This window comes from Barbus barbus, assembly GCF_936440315.1.
Source record: "Barbus barbus genome assembly, chromosome: 1".
Lineage (NCBI taxonomy): Eukaryota > Metazoa > Chordata > Actinopteri > Cypriniformes > Cyprinidae > Barbus > Barbus barbus.
Window position 1 is genome coordinate 6,970,245 of NC_136729.1, and position 13,834 is coordinate 6,984,078.

The 13,834-nt window shown below is 37.4% G+C and overlaps 1 protein-coding gene across 1 annotated transcript; it reads right to left on the reverse strand.

Moving 5' to 3' along the window:
• Positions 1 to 11,770: 11,770 nt before the first annotated feature.
• On the reverse strand, positions 11,771 to 11,956 carry LOC306870615 (cortexin domain-containing 1 protein; the record flags this gene model as incomplete). The annotated part of the gene is made up of 1 exon (XM_079417998.1): positions 11,771 to 11,956. The coding sequence occupies exon 1, from the start codon at positions 11,948 to 11,950 to the stop codon at positions 11,771 to 11,773; it is 180 nt and encodes a 59-aa protein (XP_079274124.1). The 5' UTR covers positions 11,951 to 11,956.
• Between the last annotated feature and the right edge of the window lie 1,878 nt (positions 11,957 to 13,834).

The following is a 13,834-nucleotide window of genomic DNA, read 5'->3' on the forward strand; positions in this document are numbered from 1 at the left end:
TATACTATTGAAGTACTTTTTTATTTATTTTCATGTGTATTAATATATTGATCATGCGATTTCAATTTTTTTATTTGTTTTATATGCACATTTACTATTTTCTTGCCATGTTGTTTTCCCTGCACATTACTACCATTTTTTTTCTGCACGTTACCTCTTTCATGGCACTACTTAGATTTATTCTATTTATTTTATTTGTTGTTTTTTATTTTATTTTATTTGTTTATCTCTTTGTTTATTTGTATTTTTTGCCCATTTAAATTATTATTTATTTTATTGGTATTTTTGGATATTTATAATGGAAATTTATAATTCTAATATTTACTAAATTATCTTTTGGTATCTGGAGTATTTACGGTATCACCCTTAAACCACAGTGCGTTTATGTAAGGGCAGATGGTACGGATACTCTGAGACAAATTTAAACCATCGACTCAAACTGAAAAATAAAATATATGATATGGAATATACCTATTATAAATATTAGTTGTCGCGACAAACCCTTCCATTAAGACTTCCTCTGCAATGAATCACTTGTATTGTATCTCCTGAGCTGCTAACAGATGGTGTGGAGCATTTGGAGCCGTGCGGTGGAGATCACGAGGGCCCTCGTGGAGTCATTGAGTCATCTGAGGTCACATGGTCCATCCACGACTCATTCAGCGTAAGTTTGTGAACGTGTGAGCGCTCGTGTTGGTTTGCAGACAGAGATAGAAGGATCTGGGTTTCACTCTTACTGTGTGTTTCTCCCCCTCTGTGATCAGACTTTTATCCATGAATCTTGGCGGCCTCACAGATGGACCTCAAGCGTTTGACCTTTCGCTTACTGAAGGAGAAAAGCAGGTGATAAATCTGAATACAGTGTGTGCTACCAATAAAAGTGTGGTGCTGCCAGCTCCGTTTAACATAATTAACCCTGGCAGAATCCCTTCTACAGAATGAAGCAGATTAACTAGTACCAAACTAGTACAAAAAGTCTGCAGATTTGAATCAGCTTCTATTGTTATATTTCCATTTTAGTTTTTTTCATTTCATAGGTGGGGTTGATTATAAGCACAACGTGTGTGTGTGTGTGTGTGTGTGTGTGTTTCTTGGATTTAAACTAAAGCAGAACGGAAAGTTAGACATCAGAGCAGCCGGATTTGGAGTGCGCTCCGACTGGCTGGATTTAAACGACCTCTGCTGCCGTACAGGAATACAGCTGTCCTGGCTGGGACCCGACGGAGAAGTAGTTGCTCTTAACGATAGCATAATCACCGATCCGCTGGTTTCCACCCTGGCGATCCTCAATAAAGACAGTACACCTCATCAGCTACAGATTAAACATGCAAGAGCCTCAATTCTTCATCTTAGACAGACCCAAAATGGACAGCACTGGACGGGTCTCAGATTACAAGGAAACCTTGCATTACTTCAATTTGCCGACCATTCAGTGTCTCATTCTGTCCTGTCAAACTCCTCAATCTCAGATGACATTCTTCTATTCATGATTAAGGCAAGACTACAGTGTCTACCAACAAAGTACAATTTGGCAATATGGTATCCATCAAAGCATGAACCCTATTGTATATTACATCCAACTCAGCAGGAAAATGAAACGGTTGCTCATATACTAAACGGATGCTACAATTATAAAGGGCTTTATGTAGCCAGAGATGACCGTCTGGTTGCAAAGGACTTGCAAAAGGTAATCTGTGGACATGATAGTCAGATTCACAAGCATAGCACTGTACGAATTAACTGGTTTCATCATAACATATCTGACAGTGATTACTTTAAAAACATTCCAAATACTCCCGATATTGTAATTGTAAATGAGGTTATGAAATCTGTATGTATCTTTGAGGTGGGCTGCTGTTTTGACCTGTATATGAATACTTGCTACTATTCCAAACTATTGAAATATCAACCTCTGGTAGATCTCATTCTCCAACTTGGATACAACTGTAGATGAATAATTCTGGTATTTGGAAGTTTGGGTCATGTCCATAAGAGTGTGATCAGAGGGATGCAGTTAGGGGGGCTGCAACAAAAGGAGGCAAAAAGGCTTGCAAAATTTCAGCCACCATAGGGAGCATGCAAATATGGAGACGGAGATGCTTTGTTTATCCTTAATGTGTTGAGTATCATAAATGGAAGGACTTGTGCAAGTATGTGAGCCATGAATTGTAGATCTGTCACCTTGTCAAAGACTCTTCCCAGAGTATTTGGATCTTGTTTTCTTTGTAATGTCTTTCAGATCCAAATAAAAGTATTCAAATGTGTGTGTATGTGTGCACTGCTTTAATCAGTCGGTTCTGTGGATCAGAGTGTTGTAAATTAACTCCATGGGAGACGCATTTAATCAATGCAGAGGTACATTATAAATGCAAATGTACAAAACGTGAAACATTTTTATTTCACACTGCATTTCAAAACACAGACCAAAAACAGGTGCTAATAGCATGTGCACACAGATAATAACAAAGAGACATTTATTATTATTATATTAAAAAAAGCTGTCTTTTTGAAGAATCCAAAAGAAATGTTTCTTGAGCAGCAAATAAGTACATTATACTGATTTCTGAAAGATCATGTGACACTGAAGACTGGAGCAATGATGCTGGAAATTCAGCTTTGCATCACAGGAATAAATGACATTTTACAATATATTCAAATATAAAATGGTTGTTTTAAATTGTAATAATATTTCACAATATTTCAGTTTTTACTGTATTTTTGTTCAAATAAATGCAGCTTTGGTGAGCGTGAGAGACCTGGTCTCTTGTTAGTTAATGTGCATCGCCCTCAACAGCAGCACATCCTTACTGTTAGCATAAAGCTTTGTGTATTCCCCAATTGTAAGTCGCTTTGGATAAAAGCGTCTGCCAAATGACTAAATGTAATTCAGTTTGCACTGCTGAGAGCTTTTATCCTGCTGCCCGTCATGAATTATGGACCCAAAGTTAATAATAAGTTAATAAAGTATTGATTTGTGTGAGTTGTGTGGCAGTGCTATTATACTGTGTGTGTGTGTGTGTGTGTGTGTGTGTGTGTGTGTGTGTGTGTGTGTGTGAGTAGTTTCAGTTAGCAACACACAGCTAATTTCAGAGCTTTCAAACAAATGCCTGAACACTGATGTAAACACATTAACACTGATTGGAAATTAAATAATTCAGCTATTAACAGATTAAATACTTGGTGATACATACTGCAAACTGGACATGTTTGGGATATACTATGCGGTACATTTTCTTATTAAATTTTTATGTTTCTATCAATTTTATAGAGATGGATTTCACATTTTACCATAATATCAGTTTTAAATTTTTGTGTTTTAATGGAAAACCATATAAGTCCTTCCTTTGTCCTCAACTTTACTTTCCATCCTGTCAGTCCCTTTAATTTTAATGTTAATTTAATCAATTTTAAGTAATTTATTTGACTATTTTTAATGGTTTTAAAAATTTGCAGATATAGCCAGGGGGTACATTGGTCTGCAGGGAAATTATAATAATAAAAATAAATAAATAAAAATGTTTAGAAAATAAAATAAAAATAAACAAAAGATTTTAAATACAATCATTAAAATTATAAGAATTAACACATTTGACAGATTTCTTATTGTTTTAAAGCAAATACAGAATAGTGTCAGCAAAATAAAAAAGTCTAAAATTGATGAATTCTGAGATGTTTTGTGATAGTTGGACTGTGTCACTTTGAAATATAATATAAAACATAATTAAGAAAGTTAAATGTCTGAGTTTTTTCAGCATATTTCTGAAAGTCTGCAAGCATATTCATTTTTTGAAGGTTAGACTTGGAAAGGTTCTGCAGAACAGGAATGACTGGAGGACGGGTTAGATCAGCTGAATTAGGTTGCAGAAAAGGAGAAACTAGTCTGAGAAACCTCTTGTCAGTTCAGCTGCACTATAGAGAAAGCTCTGACAGAGCGTTTGATGGATGGGAATCTGTCAAATCAGCTTGACATCAAGTAGGAATACAGTAAACTGGATGTTAGAAAACATAAATGGAGCAGCCTTTGAAATTCTCATTTGTGTGTGTAATTTCAGTATCACTGGTGTATTATTATAGTTTTAGTTAATGTTTTGAATTGATAATATGATATTTTGTTTTAACTTAATTTTAAGGGGAAGTCGTGGCCTAATGGTTAGAGAGTCGGACTTGTAATCCGAAGGTTGCGGGTTCGAGTCTCGGGCCGGCAGGGATTGTAGGTGGGGGGAGTGAATGTACAGCGCTCTCTCCACCCTCAATACCACGACTGAGGTGCCCTTGAGCAAGGCACCCAACCCCCAACTGCTCCCCGTATCACCAAATTATTTCAACTTTAATTATATTAAACTTATCTTGAATAACTTTGAAACTTTGATAAAGTTATTAACACGAGTTAAAATGTCATCATCACATCATTTGTTTATAGTGCTATATTTTTTAAAAGTTATTTTAACTGTTAAACTTTTCAAATAATTCCTCCTGGTCTTATTATGCAAAATCCATCAGTGCATGTCCAAAAAGTAAAAAGTGCATTTTATGTTGACAATTTTAGGCTATAAAATCCATGTCTAATGCATTAGACACGTGTTGAAGTACAGTGTGTACAAATCCCAAAACAAAAACAACAACTCATTTGATTATTTAATGTTCCATTTAGCTTCATACTGGAAGTTGAACATTGTTGCGAGAAAAAAAAATGGTGAGCAAAACATTACTGGGTTACATTTGATGAATAATTCCATTAGGCGAATGCACTCTTACTGAAATAATTATACTGAACGTAACTGAACCCTTGAAAGTGCTGCTTGATCATTGAAAAGCTGTACTTTGCATCATGAGCCACCTGGCCTAGAGTAGTAATTATGTCTTTCTGCTGTATTTCAAATCAGGACTCCAGTTTATGATGCAGCTCTTGTACTCTTTGTACTCTGGCACGACTAACTAACTTATTAACTAAAAGAAAGTGTTTATTTTCAAAAAGCCTCTTAAGCATTTATAATGCAAACCTTGATAAGAGTTAAGTAAAATGTTGGCCACACTGCCAGGAAAATGATTTGTAGCATTTAAATGAATTGAACAGCAAATGAAAAGCTGAGGTATTCTTGGGTTGATCGATCACGCGATCACGCTGCACTGTTGGTAATACTCATGTTGAGAGAAGGGGAACTTGTGGTTCTTATGATGGACAACAAATGCTTTTGCTGTGCTGAATCATCAGCTCATTTTGAGCACTGCTTCCTCTGAGTGTATGAGCTAAAAGAGGGAGTGATGCGAGGAAAAACATAAATCTGTTTTTAATGAAAGTGATCATAACTTGCTGTCAAGCTCCTCAACACTACTGTCTTTGAATTTAGAGCACATGCAATTTGTCACTGTAATGCTTTTTGTCATTACCTTTAAAAAAAAAAATAAAAAATACTTCTGGTTGCAGAGATAAGACCTTCTTGACAGGTGTGTCAGTGAGGCTTTCTATCAGTGGATGATTGTAGACAGGAACTGGTTCTTTTGAATTCGTTCAAACAGATGTTTTCGATGACTCTGCTTGTGTTAAAGGGGTCATGAATGGAGAAATCTAAATTCCCTTGATCTTTTCACATATAAGAGGACATTGTACTATAAAAAACATCCTGTATAAGTTTCAGCACGCAAAACTTTGTCGTTACTCTAAAAACAGATTATATTGAAGCCAGTCTGCCATAACCACATGTTCCATGATGTTATAGTGTGGTTTAGCCCTGCCCACCGATTCACACACGAAGGGCCCTATTTTAACGATCTAAGCGCAAGGTCTAAAGCGCACGGCGTTAAACTAGCAAAATCAACTTTTGCTAGTTTAACGACGGGAAAACAGTCAGCGCGCCCAGGCGCATGGTCTAAACGGGTTGTCCCTATTCTCTTAATGAGTAATGGGTGTTTTTTGGGTGTACCGTGCAATAAACCAATCAGAATCTCATTTCCCTTTAAGAGCAAGTTGTGCTCGCGCCATGGCGGATTCGCTATTTAAACGGCAGAATTTTAAGGTGCACAAACTGAACTCGTCTCCAGAGAGCAACTGGATCTGCTCATGTTCAAGCAAATGGTTAGGCTAATTCTGATACACGCAATGACTATACATTATGACATGTATGACATTTTAATATTTATGTAGCCTATACACAATAATATTCTTTTACACTGTAATCCTTTAATTTTTTAATATTTTGCATGTTTGTGTGCTGTGTATAATATGTAAAGTGAACACGCGTTGTGGACCAGCCCAGAGGTGCATTTTCTTTAAATAACATAAAAAATGTTGCGCCATTGACTTTAGATCTTAGACCAGGTTTGAGTTGGTCTATGGCGCAGTCTATTTTCAGTTCCTCAAAATAGCAACATGCCAACAATGCGCCTGAACACCTATTTTTTAGACCAGCACGCCCATGGGCGCACAAATGGGCACAAATGCATTTGCTATTTAAACAACGCGGCGCAGGACGGGAAAATGAGATCTGCGTCAGGCTGAAACTAGCAAAAACACTTTGCGCCGGGTGTATGATAGGGCCCGTAGAGTAAATAACAAAAGGCGAACGCGTATGTCTACGCAGAAACCAAATGATAAAGATGCTCCGAAGACAACAAGATGCCGCACAGTGCTGAGTTGTCGAAAAAACTGTATGAATGTTTTTACGAAGATCCAGACCGCGTCAGTAAGAACTCAGTCCTTTGTTCACTTAATTTTACCACGGATTCTTTTACAAACAAGGCACATTGTGGGCAGTCGTGGCCTAATGGTTAGAGAGTCGGACTCGTAACCCAAAGGTAGCGAGTTGGAGTCTCAGGTCCGGCAGGGATTGTAGGTGGAGGGAGTGAATGCACAGCGCTCTCTTCCACCTTCAATACCACGACTGTTGCCCTTGAGCAAGGCACCGAACCCCCAGCTGCTCCCCGGGCGCCGCAGCATAAACGGCTGCTCACTGCTCCGGGTGTGTGTTCACTGCTGTGTGTGTGCACTTAGGATGGGTTAAATGCAGGTCACCATACTTGGCCACGTCACTTTCACTTTGTCACTTTCACAATTCAATGCAGGATTTTCAAAAAGATTGAAACTAAAAGACGATGCTGTGCCGACTATATTGGATCCAACAGTACTGTCTGTCACAAGCGTGAGTAACTGTTTTTATTATGTGATCACTATTGCTTTGTCTGTTAAACAGATCGTTTGATACATGTACTGAGTATTAATGCGATTGTTTTGCCTAAAACAGCAGCACCTGTGAAGGACGTTGGCTGTCAAACATACACATCTGTAAGCCAATCACAGCAGTGGGCGTTTACTTCTGAGTTTACAATCTGCCACACCTATTCAAACCGAGTGATCTGATGAGGGGGGTTAAATATGGCCTATTACTTCAAAATTATGATGTTTTTTTAATGTAAAAATCTTGATAACATTATAAGATTATAAATCTTTGAAACAATATGTAGGCTATTATCTAAAATGCTAAATAAATGTGATATAACTTGTTTATACTCAAATTCCCCCCAAATTGTAGCGTGAGCACATTTCAATTTCCATTATAAAGCTTTAAGATTTCCAGTGGTAATATCTGTAGTGTACTCACCAATGGTTGGTGATAATTCACCAGATATATTACTATTACCTTTATTGTGGTTAAGAACAGACATGTTGCACATTTGCATTTTCTCATCAGACAGGACACTGGCATTTAGTTGTTTTGTCCTTCAAATGAATGAAGGAGACATTAATTCATGACTTCAGCTGAGGCACTTGACTATAGTGCAGACTATAGCTCTCTGCAAATGCGTACAATTCATCAAAGCCAACAGAATCAAACCACATCAGGGGATCAGAACGTAAGAGCCGATAAATGAAAGAGACAGATGCTCTTGTAAAGACAACGTTAAGATGAATGCAACAGTTTATGCCGTTTTTGATCTTTAGCAGTTTCCACAAGGCCTTCAGTCAAGGTTTTGTCTTCTTGCAAAACATAATCACGATTAAGATCATACTCTATGCAAGTCTGTAAATGTGAATGCTTGACCAATGTATTGCAGGTATGCAGTCCCATTGTAAATACTGTATTCGCAGTGGTCCTACCCAAGGGGGCGATAGAGTTAACTGCAAATTACTGTGCCAATAAACCATAAATAAACATGCTGGCTGATAACTAGCCTTTTTACAAACTGTTGCTCCACCATGACCATGTAAAAGAAAAATGACTTTAAGAAGACAACTATAGCACCCCTTGTGGCAATGCTAAAAATGCAGCTTCGTTTGCGTACAAAATTGCTAGACATGTTTTCCGTACCTTACTTAAATGCGTATCTCATTTATCATTATGAAATATAAAAATATACATTTGCTCCCTTGTTTAACTACAAATTCAGGATGCATTGGTTGTGAGAACATCAGGTTAGCGTGGTTGGAAGCAGGGGTGGACTGGCCATCTGGCAGACCGGGCATTTTCCCGCTGGGTCGACGTACTTTTTGGGCCGGGCCTATACATCTTCTCATACCATATTTGTCTGATCGGCCCATAATACTCTTAGCAGCCTATAGTTTTTCTGCCTAAATAGTTGACGGCGCTGTGGTCTTTGCGGCTGTTTAATGTATTTGTCAAAAAAAGTCGGTTTAGGATTTTTTCCCCAGACAGACCGGCCCATGAGACATTTAATCAGCAGCCCATTGGTTATTTTCTTCATTGACATTGGGCTGACCCAATCACATCTTTAAACAACTCCCCTTTTGGGCTCTCTCTCTCTCTCTCTCTCTCTCTCTCTCTCTCTCTCTCTCTCTCTCACACACACACACACACACACACACAGTGGTGTATTGTAACGAAGTAATACTTCGTTACAGTACTTAAGTATTTTTTGAGAGTATCTGTAGCCTACTTGAGTTTTTATATTTCAGCCAACTTTTACGTTTACTCCACTATATTTCCTAATTAAAATGTATACTTTTACTCCGATACATTTCCCCGAAGCATATTCGTTACTTTCAAGAAAATAGTCAGAAGAACACAGACTGCAGGAAAGCAGGTTTGAGAATCAGTGGTCTGTTTGTAAGTTAGAACAGCTTTGCTCATCTGCAAACCATGCAAACAAGTGCGCGCACAATCACGGATGATTCATTTTCCACTTAAAGTGGAGTCTGGGGTGTGTGATATACAGTATATCTTCTGCAATAATAGGGTAAGTGTTGTTGTAATGATGTGTAATCTGACATTATCAAGTAGGCTATATCATCAAATCACACACAGAGTGCACGCACTTGATTTATTAATGTATTAAACAATTCCAGGCATTCTAAATTGTAGACGGTAAAAATGCTTCTGTATGCTTTTTATATTTATATAATATAGTTAACTTCTATATCTATATCACACAAAGAGTACCATTTTTCTGCAGATTTCAGCATGAACACATTTAATAATCATTTCATACAAGTTCAGTAAAGCAATAAGTGACTTACATTTTAGACTTATTGCTTGTTTTTGCTAAATTTTAATAAAAAGAAAATAGTTCCAAACAAAGATCACAGCACTGTTTTGCGTCTCTGAGCAATGGACGGTGTACTTATTGAATGAATCCGCTTTTTGAACGAATCGGTTGAATAAATGATTCAGTGATTCACTCATTAACACTGTCAAATGCTCTGTTTCTGAATGAATCAGTCGTTTGAATGAATCGGTTGAATAAATGATTCAGTGATTCACTCATTAACACTGTCAAATGCTCTGTTTCTGAATGAATCAGTCGTTTGAATGAATCGGTTGAATAAATGATTCAGTGATTCACTCATTAACACAGTCAAATGCTCTGTTCCTGAATGAATCGGTCGTTTGAATGAATCGGTTGAATAAATGATTCAGTGATTCACTCATTAACACTGTCAAATGCTCTGTTTCTGAATGAATCAGTCGTTTGAATGAATCGGTTGAATAAATGATTCAGTGATTCACTCATTAACACAGTCAAATGCTCTGTTCCTGAATGAATCGGTCGTTTGAATGAATCGGTTGAATAAATGATTCAGTGATTCACTCATTAACACAGTCAAATGCTCTGTTCCTGAATGAATCAGTCGTTTGAATGAATCTGTTGAATAAATGATTCAGTGATTCACTCATTAACACTGTCAAATGCTCTGTTTCTGAATGAATCAGTCGTTTGAGTGAATCGGTTGAATAAATGATTCAGTGATTCACTCATTAACACAGTCAAATGCTCTGTTTCTGAATGAATCAGTCGTTTGAATGAATCGGTTGAATAAATGATTCAGTGATTCACTCATTAACACAGTCAAATGCTCTGTTTCTGAATGAATCAGCCGTTTGAGTGAATCGGTTGAATCTCAATGACTCACTCATTAATGGTCACTTGCTGTCACCAAAGTCTTTGCTGTCATCTACTAGCGGTTTTAATTTCACATTTTGACAATTTTCATGTTTTAAATTATTTCAAATATCAGTATTCAATGTTTTATGTTAAAAACACAACATTAGGCCTATTTATGCATCTGTAACTGCAGTTTAAATGCATCCATGTCCCCTCTGAGATACATAAACTGTGTAAATAAATACATCTTAATGCTATTTCAGATGCAGATTCCAGAAATGGTTTCTTATGTTGGAATGAAAGACACTAAGTACCGGATGAAGTGCTTCTTATTCTTACCCAAAAATACAAAATGGAAGAAAGAGTTCAAACTGAACACAATCTTGCTACTAAAGCTGTATGAATATTTTTTTTATATATATATATACATTTATTTGCTTCTTTTCCATTTTGCATTTACTTGTACTTTTACTTTCAATACTTAAGTACGTTTAAGATTTTTAAAAATACTTTTCGTACTTAAGTACAATAAATATCATATACTTTAAGACTTTTACTCAAGTAATATTCTAAACGAAGACTTCAGCTTCTACCAAAGTCATTTTTTGGTAAGATACCTGTACTTTTACTTAAGTATGGCTTTCGAGTACTTTATACACCACTGCACACACACACACACACACACACACACACACACAAACACACAGGATGCCTTCTTATGCTTTTAAAGTTTCATCCAAGGAGTTAACAAATTTGACTAAGTAAGTTTACAGTTAATTTAATGCTATACTATGGGAAACAGTGGTCATCTGATCAACTATTTATCATGTCTCTTCCCTTTCTCCCTCAAACACACAGGCACATACAAGATGGATGTCATAACTATATAGGCCTATAGTTTTATTATATTAATAAATTACACTTTTTAGAAGTTTTTAATGTGTCAACTCTCACTCTTTCCTACCTATTATTATATGGCTTTAGTGTTTTTATGGAATAGGAGCTGGTATACATATTCAAGGGCTTGCAAAGATGGGTAGTATTTTGATCGTATGTAGTGGGCCGGTCTGGGCCAAAATGCCAGGGCCGATTTTTTGTCCCAGTCCAGCCCTGGTTGGAAGTGTCTGATTTTGGCTTGTTTGTGCTTCGTTATGGGGTGATTTCAATTTACTGAAGCCCTTCCAGGGCAGGAGCAAAAAAGGATATGGGTGTCAAAATCAACTTCATTTCGGGATTCATGCCTTCTTCTTCAATACAGTGTTGAATTCAGAATTCAACTCAGTTTCCATAAAGATGTCTTCAAAGCTAGTGATGCTGTATGCAAGCAGCTTAAATATCCCACAGACATCTGTGTACTGGTTGAAACATGATGTTAGGGTTTGATTGAATGCAGGTGCATGTTTATTTGCCGTGGTCATAGGAAAAATGTGATCTGCTAGTCGTCCAAGTGCTGTTCCTCCCAGGTGGAGGTGGGAATGGCACTGTAGGGGTCCATGATGACTTTGGCACAGCGGATGATCATTGCCACCAGCAGCAGACAGAGGAAGGCGATACACGCCAGGGTCAGACCCTGGTCCACATCCACAAAAGCGGGGTCTGGCGTTGTCTCCTCCATCGCTTCGGTCTGTCCGCATCAGTCCGGGCCTCTGCTACCATCCTGATCGCTTATCTGTGGGTGAGGAGACAGAGAGAGAAGTAAATTACTGTCTGCCAGAAAGTCCACTAAACTCAGATGGCTGAACGAAACCGTAATGGACTTTAGGTTCAGTACACCTTAAACTCGAATTACCACAGATAATCTTTATTATTTGCTCTGTAAAGGGGCCGTTCATTCAGGACATGGTTTTACATTCTGTCTGAGCTATTTTTCAATTGTTTGATTTTGTCATTTGAACGTTTTGACCAATCGTACTGCATTTTTAAAAGATTTTCAGCGCCCTGGAGTGAGAGAGGAGTCATTTGTCAATATGACTGTAGAATTAAGAAACCAACAATCATATTTAGCTCCCGTGTATGCATGGTCAAAGAACTACAAACTGCTGATTAATGGTCATAAATCTACCTAAACTCATCTTAAATGGGCACAATTCTTTCAGCCAGTGCTAATGACTTTAAAACGGTTTAATATTAGATGATAATTGCTTTTTTGGCCAATTAACAGTCTTTTTCTAAACATAACAACAGTTTTGTCAGTGGATAGAACAGTTTCTGTTTTCAGAAAAAAGAAGCTATTTGTTAATGCATTTTTAAAGGGGTCCTATTATGCTCTTTTACAAAGTCTTGATTTTGTTTTGGGGGTGTACTAGAACATGCTCTCATTCTTCGTGACGTAATTTAGGCTACATTATTACAATACCTTTCTCCCCAGCCTGGAACAAACGGCTCAATTAGTTCCGGGTTTGATGAAAGCCCGCCTTCCGAAAAACTAAATGTGTTGTGATTGGTTAGCTGTCCCAGCGCGTTGTGATTGGCGAATAGCTTAGACGGCATTTCAGTATTGCCCCGCCCCTTGCCAAAACAGCAAGTTCGTCAATATTGCTATATCAATTCAGACATCGAGAATATTGAACAAGACGATCGCGCAGAACCTTTGCACGCACGGATATTGCAAGACATATTAAAGTGGTAACGTTGTTGTAGTTTTTTGGGCTAAATCACGTTTTAGACAGGATGTCAACAACAGCTTAAAAATAACTGCATTTACTATGTACAGATAAGTGCAACGGTAATATGTATTATGTTTATTATTCTTTAATTCTAACATTATAACATGAATTGCAGTGAAACTGTTATACAGTTGTATTTATTTATACCATAGTCCCACAGACTTACATTATTTGTGGCGGCATATATATGCAAATGAATTCTCTGCCAGCAGGAGGCGTTATTGGAGCAGGAGAGAGCGACGTTTCCCTGGTAACGCTGTACACAAAGCAGAGCTCCGCTCACAAACACTGCTTTATCAGACATTACATGCAAGATGAAATGAAAATGACATCCAAAATTGTCTGAAAACAGTCGGTTTCCATCAGAAATGCAGTGATATAAAAACACCCGCACCGGGTTTCGATTTTGAAATGTGCACCCGCCAACCATTAGAATTTCCGTGGGCGGGATTTATTTTTGTGATGTCACAAATACAGGAAAACAACTTTGTAGTCCAAACGAGCCGTTCGTTGTAGTTCTTGAAAAGGGATTTGTTTTTTTTAAACAAAATATCTCCCTTTGGAGTGGACTTTGACATTTGTAACTTTGTAGATCGTTTTATGCCCAAACATACACACTACACACTGACTAAAACTCAAAAAGTGAAAAAGCATAATAGGACCCCTTTAAATATAAATCTCATTAACAGTTATTAATAGAGATCGACCATTATGGGGGTTTTTTCTCGCCAATGCGATATTTAGAAATCAGGGCAGCTGATGGCCCATATATGATGCCGATTTTCTTAGTTTTTTTCCCATCCATCTCATAAAAGAGAGTTTGAGTAAATGAT